We start from the raw sequence: 10,447 nt of genomic DNA, 5'->3' as shown, positions 1-10,447 counted from the left end.
TTTGACAGCTTTTAAGGTCCATTACACACTGTCGCACCGCATCGCGACCTTGGTCCGTCGCACCCATGAGAGCGAGAGATATCTCTTTCTCGCAGTGCGATAGTGTGTCACCACTATAAGAATTATGACACGGATGACATTTTATATTTCAAGCTGGAGACGAGCCACGAGATGCGAGTGAGTGTAATCCAAAGAGTAGTATAATATGGGCTCGGCTCGGGTTCGCGTTTGCGGCTCGCGTCTCGATTGACGCACATAGTCTGTAGGGGGCTTTATCCCGTGCCCCGCATGTGCCCCGTGCCGTTTGTGTTGAAAACATTGACGTTTGGTTTAAAATCGATTAGTTCGACGAGCTGTCGGTCTGCGAAATCGACTCCACACTTGCGTTCGAGGCTTCGCGCACGAGTGTGGAGGGGTCTTTACACCATTTGACAGATGAGATCACTACGGATGAGATATTGGTGGATTGTTCGATATTTGAAAACCGCTTTTTTTGGAACAAATAACGATTAAACCCTTATAAGTTTTTGCTGCAAACGATATATTTTATTATTTTAAACGTTCTTTCTACATTAAAATTTACTAAATGAAAAATTTAACGAAGTAAACATCACTGCATTTTAAAATATGGCGCTATTCAAATGTCAACAAATTCGAGCTGCTGATTGGTAGAATGGGTTGCCACCCCTCTTATTAATTGGTCGATATTAAAACCCGAGGAGCCCCGATACGATCCTCGGCTAAATTCGTTTCGACGCCGTGTAGCACCTAGCCGTAGGTATATTATTGTGTGGCTTGCTTTCCTCTGCGTCGCGGGAGAAAATTCACTGACTTCAAGAAAATGGCAGACATCAGCAAGGAAGAACTTGAAAAAGAAATCGCAAGTAAGTTCATCATCTTAAAGAAGCTATTTTATACATTTTCCGTTCAAAATCTAGACTTCACAAGTATTTCGAGCTGAAAAAGTACTAGGTTACAGACTTGCCCGGGCACCTCGTAATGGCTTCCTACATTGTTCAAAGGAACTTATTTTTCACTTCCCCCTTATTGAAATATCTCTGATAGTAAATGGATTGACCGAAAATGTTTCAAGTGAAAGTTGTTAGACATTTTTGTGCGGACTTTTCCGGCTATTTGCCTATATTTTAGGCTTCCTAAATAAGCTTGCCCACTGGTGGTTTATTTTTGTACAACGCGTAACTTGCATCGTGATGCTCCACGTATGTAGCGCTGCAATGGCGGCCTATTTGCATTAACTTGTTTTACAAAATGGTGCGCACTACCATACGGAGCAGTTTTTACTCGAAACATTTTATTTGAAATGCTTTATTTTATACAATATTGGTTATTTTTGTGAAATAAGTTGATGTTTTGTAATTTTTTGTAGTCGGCCATTGTTACGTTCCGAATCGCTCATCGATCGTTTGTTCGACGCAGTCTGCTCGTGATAAGTAGGCGTTCTTAAATTTTATGAGCATTTCGGAATTTGGAACGAATTTTATAACTTAAAACAAAGTTGTATGTGATTATTTTTATCTTTGACTTGCTTGTAAACTTGTTATCGGACAATTTTAACGGCATTTGTAAGAACAATTGTTATAGAGTCTGTTCGGAAAGAGTTGTGGAATGTATTGGGCCTCATACATTCCACGACTCTTTCCGCACAGACTTTAGTTAAGTTAGCTTTGTAAGACAAGAAACACGACAAAAACCTATTATAGTATCTCCCATCCATAAAGGTCCATGCTTGTTTTTTTAACTCAAAATCTTTCTTCTAATAAACACTAAATAAGAAGTTTAAGTAATGCCTTTTGGCCTCTATAATTTCTACAATTACCTACTTCATTTATATTAAGCAAAAATAACTAATAAAGTATTATTTCCATCACCCGCAGAGATCCTTGAAAATGCGAACCTGGCCAACACATCATCCAAGAAGGTGCGTCAGAAGCTAGAGAAGAGCTTCGACTGTGACCTGAGCGACAAGAGGAAGTTGATCGATCAACTGGTCATGGACTATGTTAACAGCAAGGAAGATGATGGCTCTGCAGAGGAGGAGGTAAGGAAAACCTGCATATGATAAAGATAAAAGATAGTTTATTCAAGTAGGCATAATTACAATGCGCTTATGAACGTCAAATAAAGCTAGGTAGACCGGCTCCAACCCTACACCTCTGCCCCGAGAAGATTTATGGCCTGCAATAGCCCTGCGTTTCTGGATTACATTCTTTTCATTCATGGTGGTCATATTGGTCTAAAAATACTTTAGGGATAGGACAGCTCATTCCACTGATTAGTTTAGTTAGTTTTGTTTGCCTGAATACCTAATCCACTGTATGGGTCTTTGGTGCCTGAAACCAAGAATATATTTCCTAAAGATCTGGTTTCCTCGGAAAGCGGTACCGTCATGTAGCGGCCGTAATACAGCAGTGAATGACGTCACTAGAACATTGTTTATGTAAACCAAATGGCGCGGTTTCCTAGAGGGTGGTGATTGACACCGTAACGTCAAAAAGCGGTGCCGCCATTTGCATGAGGGCCGTCTTGACGGTGTCGATAGTTTCGTGAACGTTTTATTTGATAGTGGTGAAGCCATTTGTACTAAAATCTCAAATGCACCTTCTGTTCCACGAGATTTGAGTAAATGATCTTCCGCACTACGATTATTTTCCTCTTCTGGTGATAGTTAATTCTCCAAGTAAATTATTAAAGCTTAATCCAGGGCATCCATTTTCTCTCCTGGATACGTTTCGTTTGACCTTGGTGGCTGACGGTGTGTTATGACGCCGTGGAACTTTCCACATCCTTTCACCGTAAAGACGGCCGTCTTTTTGCGTCCGCTATATGACGGCACCGCTTTCCGAGGAAACCAAAGCTTTACTCATACTCATTTATTGATAACGTTCTTAAAATATTACATGTCAACATCAGAAAATACATTTATAGGTATAGTTAAATCATTGGAAATAGTAAAATAATTTTTATCAGGAGGAAGGAGAAGAGGAAAAGAAACCAGCAAAGCGAGCACCGCCCAAAGCCAAGAAACGCAAGGAGACCTCTGAGGATGAAGACGGCTCCGGCAGCGAATCTGATGAGGTACAGACCAGGGATGTTGCGGATGCCGATTTTTTGACATCCGCGGATGCGGATGCGGATGCGGATTTTTAAAGGCTCACATCCGCGGATGCGGATGCGAATGCGGATGTCAAGATAGTACCATAAAAAACGTCAAATATTACATTTTAGTAATTTTTATTTCAAAAACCGGCCAAGTGCGAGTCGGACTCGTGTTACAAGGGTTCCGTACATTAAGTCCCACTCACGCTTGACTGCTCATTTCTAATAGGTTTTTTGGTTAATGACTAAATTACCTAGCAGTCTAGCACTTACGCCGATGCTAGGACGTTCCTGTACCGACCTGTTCCACATCCGCATCCGCATTAAATCCGCATCTATTTTATGCGGATGCGGATGTTGAAAATAATGCGGAAGTTCCGCGGATGCGGATATTCGCAACATCCCTGGTACAGACAGCAACACCCTTAACACATTCACTACCAGGAACACACCTGGTGGGCGCTCGTAAACTTTGCTCAGATGCCGGACAACCCGCTGGGCGGGTTGTTTTATACGCAGCTATAGACGACCGGTTTCTGGGGTAGTGCGCCGTTTTTTGTCTGGTAGTGAATGTGTTAACTGGTGGACCTTATTACAATAGGCATAAGGTCCATGGAGGATTAATACACTGTTTCACCATCCATAGATCAGATAAAAAATTATATTAGTAGCCTCATTGTCACTTTGTAGTCCTTCTGATATAAAAATAGATTAAAAAGACTATATTATGCCCAATAAGGGTGATTTTATTACATATCATAAGGTTAATTTCAGTTAATTCCATGAGGTGTCATCTTTTTGTTTTTTATGCTCTGATGAACAAAAAAAAACCGGCCAAGTGCGAGTCGGACTCGCGCACGGAGGGTTCCGCACCATCAACAAAAAATAGAAAAAAACAAGCAAAAAAACGGTCACCCATCCAAGTACTGACCCCGCCCGACGTTGCTTAACTTCGGTCAAAAATCACGTTTGTTGTATGGGAGCCCCACTTAAATCTTTATTTTATTCTGTTTTTAGTATTTGTTGTTATAGCGGCAATAGAAATACATCATCTGTGAAAATTCAACTGTCTAGCTATCACGGTTCGTGAGATACAGCGTGGTGACAGACGGACGGACGGACGGACGGATGGACGGACGGACGGACGGACAGCGGAGTCTTAGTAATAGGGTCCCGTTTATATATACTTATGTATTTTTATTTTCAGAAACCAGCGCCAAAGAAGAAGGGCCGCAAAAAGAAGGGATCCGATGATGATGATGACTGGGGCAAGAAGAAAGAAAAGGCGCCTAAGGCTAAGAAGGTATTATATTTAACAAATAGAATAATTAGGTAAAAGATCTCTAAACAATATCACTTACACCTTATAAAACAAAGTCCCCCACCGCGTCTGTCTGTTTGTGTGGATGTATTCTTGTTCAGTCGGTCCCTCAATACTGAGGATCGTGACATCATGTCCTTCTGTTGAAGACCAGGCACCAATTTCACCACGGTGACAGGTGCGACAATTGTAAAACATCACTGTTGCTGACGTCACAGGCATCCATGGGCTACGGTTACCGCTTACCATCGGGCGGGCCGTATTCCTGTTTGCCACCATCAGTGTATTATTTAAAAAAAACTTTATTATATCGGAAAAAAACAGATATTTCTCTTGCCAAGTTTCTGACAATTGTCACAAGAAACACGACAATTGTCACATAATTCCGACACAGAACTCATTTCCTGTCAAGAATTGCCGACAATTCTTTTAAATCTTGTGACAATTGTCAGAAACTTGGTAAGAGAAATGTCTGTTTTTTTCCCATATAATAACGTTTTTTTTTTAAATAATACACTGTTGGTGGCAAACAGGAATACGGCCCGCCCGATGGTAAGCGGTAACCGTAGCCCATGGATGCCTGTGACGTCAGCAACAGTGATGTTTTACAATTGTCGCACCTGTCACCTTGGTGAAATTGGGGCCAGGTTCCTCCATAGGGTTCTGTTCCCCGGCAAGCGCATGGTCTCGTGCAGTTTTAATTGCATAGGTGCCGTAATTTGAGAACACCATCTAGTAGGGGGAGGGGCCTGAGGTCTCGAGCCTTCAACTTTGCCCGTCATTATTACTCTTTCCAGTAGTGTTGAGTCACTCACTCGTGAGGCACCTCATTTGTACCACTCATTTTGTTAATTGGTCGCAGTACTTCGTACCGCAAAAATGTCTTACTTCACTCCCCTCTTCATTTCACTCATTTACTCGCGCGCATCACAAACACCTCTTGCCACACAAATCATTCACACACTTCAAATTTCAAAAAACTCTTAGCCGTTCAAATCTTTCTCCTAAAAGTTCTATTCTTAACCTCCAGAATTGCACTCCAATTAAATATTACTATTTATTTATTTATTTATAAATGAAGTGATGAATACATAAATATGTATATACATTAAAAAAAATTGTCGCTGTTGGAATTAATGGAATAGTCGAGGCTGAAAATATGCTAGTACCTCACCTCATTTGAAGTAAGACATTGTAATACCTCATTTTAGAAAATGAGGTACTCATACAAACTCATTTTAAATTGATGTCCTACCCATCACTACTTTCCAGGCTATCAGGAGAGCGACGTGAGAGGTGTCCGAAGTATGCAAGCATTTGGTCCTGGCATATTGTGTGGATGTATGTTTGCGATAAACTCAAAAGCTACTGAACGGATTTTCATGGGGTTTTCACCTGCTGATAGATTGATTCTTGAGGAAGGTTTAAGTGTATAATTTTTTAACCTGTGCGATGCCGGGGCGGGTCCCTAGTCATCACAAATTTATCAAGGTTGTAGAACTAAATTTTTTTTTTTTTCTAGGCAGGAGGTCGTGGCAAAGGCGGCGGTTACACCCGCGCCTACAAACTGTCTCCGGCGCTCGCTGATCTCATGGGCGAAGACGAAATGGCGCGGCATGAGGTAGTCAAGCGCGTGTGGGCCATGATCAAAGAGAAAAACCTGTATGACCCTAACAACAAACAGTTCGCCATCTGTGATGACGCTTTATACAAGGTATGTGTTCAATTCTGTGATCTCAAAGACTTCCATAAGATGCTAGAACGCAATAATAACCATAGAGAAAAAATACATAGAGTGCTCACTCCATACATCAGTTTTAGTAACAAAAAGACTATTAGCATCTAGCGTCGAGTAGCGGAACTATCAGTACCGACCGGAAAGTCTTATACTGTTGAGATAAGACTTTCCGGTCGGTGCTACATCTATTGTCAAGTAGCAGTACTAATAGTTCCGCTACTCGATGCTAGATGTAGACACTGAAGTTAATAGTCTGAACTGATGTATGGAGTGAGCACTCTTGTCTTTATTTCTCTATGATAACAACCGTCTGAGAGGTCATCAGTATAAACTGGTGTCTCGCAGGTCCTACAATAATCCTCATAGACACTTCTTTAGCAACAGAGTGGTCAAAGCTTGGAACAAACTCCCAGAAGACGTAGTATCGGCCCAAAGTGTCAATGAGTTCAAGAACAAATTAGATAAGCACAACGCAAATTCTACTCAGCACGGAAAACTCTGTTGATGACCCTGGATACAGGCATTATCAGTTATTTCAACTGCCTGCCTGCTTTATAAATAATAAAAAAAAAAAAAAAAATCACGACACGTCGTTCATGATACGTTCGCTCAAAAGTTACGTTTTTTCTGTTTATTTCTCACTGCACCCGCATGGACGCTCTTCTGTTTCGCCCTATGGTTGACTGGTAGAGGATGCCTATAACGGCATTAAGGCCGCCGGTTGTACTTTTTGTATGTGCAATAAAGTTTAAAAATAAATATAGTAACAAATAGCTTGATGACTGAAGTAACTGATTCAGAGACCTTGCTACGATGCAATTCTTGAGGTAAGTATCAGGGATGTTGCGGATGCAGATTTTTTGACATCCGCGGATGCGGATGCGGATATTTAACGGCTCACATCCGCGGATGCGGATGTCAAGATTAGGTACTTAGAAAACGTCAAATTTACATAGAAAACGTTAAAATTACATTTTTAGTATTTTTTTATTTAAAAAAAACGAAACGTTTAGTATTTGAGCAAGAATATAGGTGCGTTATATTTAATAAACAGTAACTTGGCCGACTTTTCTGGATCTAGACGATTTCGTTATAGGTAATGACGAAATTACCTAGCACTTACGCCGCCGCTAAGACGTTCCTGTACCGACTTGTTCGACATCCGCATCCGCATAAGCTCCGCATCGATTTTATGCGGATGCGGATGTTGAAAATAATGCGGAAGTTCCGCGGTTGCGGATGCGGATGCGGATGTCCGCAACATCCCTGGTAAGTATAACTAAAACAATCACGACACGTTGTCGTTATGCGGTTTTAGACATGGTTTTCTCAAAGCTGTTGCTAGCTCTTGCTGATCTCATGGGAGAAGAGGAAATGCGACGACACGAGGTCACAGAATAAATAATAGTACTAAGTACAGAAGACTCACTCTCTAACAAAACGCGTCTGTTACGATCAGCACAGATATGGCCGCTAGGTGGCGACAGCGCCACGCGCGGCTTATGGCTTCCCCAAAATTGGGGCCGAACGGATGTACTTTTAGCTACCTGTAGCAAAGCGACGAAATCGCGGAGTGAGACACGCCTGACGAGGTCGTAAAACTTGGTTGGGCCATGATGTAAGAGAAAAACCTGTATGTTCCTAACAACAAGGTATGTTATAAACGAACATACCTTTATTACATACGAAATGAGTATTACTGCAATGTTTTGCCGCCAGAGTGTAGCACTAGAGTTAGACCAAGAAAAGTCTGCAGTGCAAGTGTTATTTACACGTCATAAATTCATAGAAGTTTGACGTTTAAAATGACACTTGCACTGCGTGGGCTATCAAAATCGCTGCAGACTTTTCTCGGTCTGACTCTAGTGACTTGAGTATACCATAGACTAACTCATACATACTGGTACAGTTAAACTGTTTATTGACAAGTTTTCACAGACAATAAAATATGACATTGATACATCAAGGCGGTTTGTTTACAAAGGGCCTACCCGGGATAAGCGAAATCGAAACTCGGCTAACTGCCTCTATCGCTCCAGTATGCAAGAGTGATAGAGAGGTTATTATTATTATTATTGCGAGCCTATTGTGTCCCACTGCTGGGCAAAGGCCTCCCCCCTCTTCTTCCACTCCTCCCGATTTTGAGCTACATCTGGCCAGTCACTCAAAAAGGAGTCCTAAGTTATCCCGCCATCGCCGACGAGGTCTGCCGGATCTCCGGGTCGACTCACGGGGCACCCACTCTGTGGTTATCTTGGCCCATAAGTCATTCGGCATGCGGCAGACATGACCAGCCCAGTCCCACTTTAACTTGGCCGCTTTTCGAGCTACATCTATTATTTGAGTTTTAGAGCGCAGCGTGGTGTTCCGGATGCGATCCCTTAGTTTCACACCTAATATGCTGCGCTCCATAGCTCTCTGACAAACCCCGAGTTTGGACTTCTGAGCTTCCGTCAAAGACCAAGTCTGAGCACCATAGGTGAGGACTGGAAGTATGCACATGTCCATGAGCCTACGTTTGAGAGACAGAGGTAGGTCTCCCTTCATGAGGTGTTTCATGGACCAATAGCTCTTCCAGGCGTTCTCGGTCCGTCTATCGACCTCTTTTTCTTGTCGCGCCTGGAAAGAGACTATTTGGCCCAAATAAAGGTATTCATGGACATATGCAATGTGTTCTCCGTTTACCTCAATCCTACGTTTTATGCCGTTAGTCATGACTTTGGTCTTTGACATATTCATCTTCAGTCCAACCTCGAGGCTTGCGTTGCTAAGGTCTTCTAGCATATGATGTAGCTCGGATGCCGTTGGGAAAAAAAGGACAATGTCATCGGCGAAACGAAGGTTAGTTAACCTAGAGATAGAGAGGTTAGATGACAAAAATTTCGACTCTCGTTTGCGGTAGACCCTTAGATTGAAGACTTTAAGGTGTTATTTATAATTGTCTATCGAATCTTACAAGACATTGATAATCATTTGTGCCCATAGATGGTAGGATCCTATAGATGTGCTATACGCGTGCGTCCGTGAGGGACAAAACATACGCAATGCGACACTGTGTTTGGTCGAATTTATGGTGTTTTAACCGTGGTACCACAGCTTTTGTACCACAGGGGGACCACGGGCAATTTTTTTCCCCGTAGACCCACTGCTCCAGTTTTAAGTTATCTTTTTGAATATGAAACTTTCCGTGGGCCCACGGGTCATTCCTCAGATAATTTATTTCCCCATAGACCCACTTCAATTTAAGCGTAGGTAGGTAGGTACAAGTAGGTAGGTTAGGTTCGTTAGGTAGCTTCAGATGCCCGAAGGGCAAACCGCCCAGAAATAGGAGCCCCGCATGCGGGGCTCCGTCTAGTTACATTGTGAAGCAAATGTTTTTGGAGAAGAAACACTAAATTTGCAATTTGCTTTCGGCAATTTACATAACGTTTCACGTTTGTAAAATGACGACGCCGTTTGTAATAATTAAATGTAAGAGAATGTAATAATTAATCCCACCTATATAACCTTCCATATATGACAACGGTGGTCCACGGGTAAAAGACAGTTCTTTTCAATTACCCGTAGTCCCATTTTGGTGTAGTGAGTCTACGGGGAAAAGAAATTACCCGTGGTCCCCTGTGGTACAAAAGCCGTGGTACCACGGTTAAAACACGGAATTTATTTGATGCCCACCGTAATCCATACTAAATTTACGGTGGGGAATAAAGAAAAAAGTGAGACTGACAAGGACAAACAATGATAGCGCTTTCACTGCTACTCCTACTGAAAGATGCATAAGACTATCCCGTTCGGTCATTTCCCTCCAGCATGCCTGATCCGGTAATACTAGATTCATGTTTGTCCCTATCCGGCATTTAGGTGTGTTATCTAGCTGAAAAGAGACATTTGTAATGTAAGATCTTTTTTATATTTTCAGGTAATCGGAACGAAACGCTTCAGAACTTTTGGTATGATGAAATATTTGAAGACGCACTTCTTGGACGAGTAATGTAAGTCAACTAAGTGTATCTATAAAGGATAACTCACACTTGTCAACAATATTCAGTATCGTTTATGTCCCTATAAAGAGTATAAAGAATGCAAAAATAAAATAAAGGCCAGTCATTATAAACTTGTATTGGAGTTTTCACTCATACAGGCGAAAGTGATACGTGCATCACTTTTGCCTGCATCAGTGAAAACTCCAAAATTATCTACACAAACTCTATTTTTCACAAAGATTGAGGCTTGTGCAGATATTTTTTGACTGTTTAAAAAGTTTTTTTTTA

The 10,447-nt window shown here is 41.7% G+C and overlaps 1 protein-coding gene across 1 annotated transcript; it reads left to right on the top strand.

The window, feature by feature from the left end:
• Nucleotides 1-658: 658 nt before the first annotated feature.
• Nucleotides 659-10,217, top strand: LOC134657582 (uncharacterized). Its single transcript, XM_063513158.1, is given in 6 exon segments — nucleotides 659-884; nucleotides 1,896-2,059; nucleotides 2,971-3,096; nucleotides 4,325-4,420; nucleotides 5,961-6,152; nucleotides 10,096-10,217. Coding segments are annotated over 6 exon segments (693 nt in total). The 5' UTR covers nucleotides 659-841; the 3' UTR covers nucleotides 10,168-10,217.
• The last annotated feature ends 230 nt before the right edge of the window (nucleotides 10,218-10,447 follow it).

Source organism: Cydia amplana, chromosome 20 (genome assembly GCF_948474715.1).
Source record: "Cydia amplana chromosome 20, ilCydAmpl1.1, whole genome shotgun sequence".
In the NCBI taxonomy this organism is placed as follows: domain Eukaryota; kingdom Metazoa; phylum Arthropoda; class Insecta; order Lepidoptera; family Tortricidae; genus Cydia; species Cydia amplana.
Note: the sequence above shows the minus strand (reverse complement) of the source record. Positions and strands in the feature narration are given on the sequence as shown.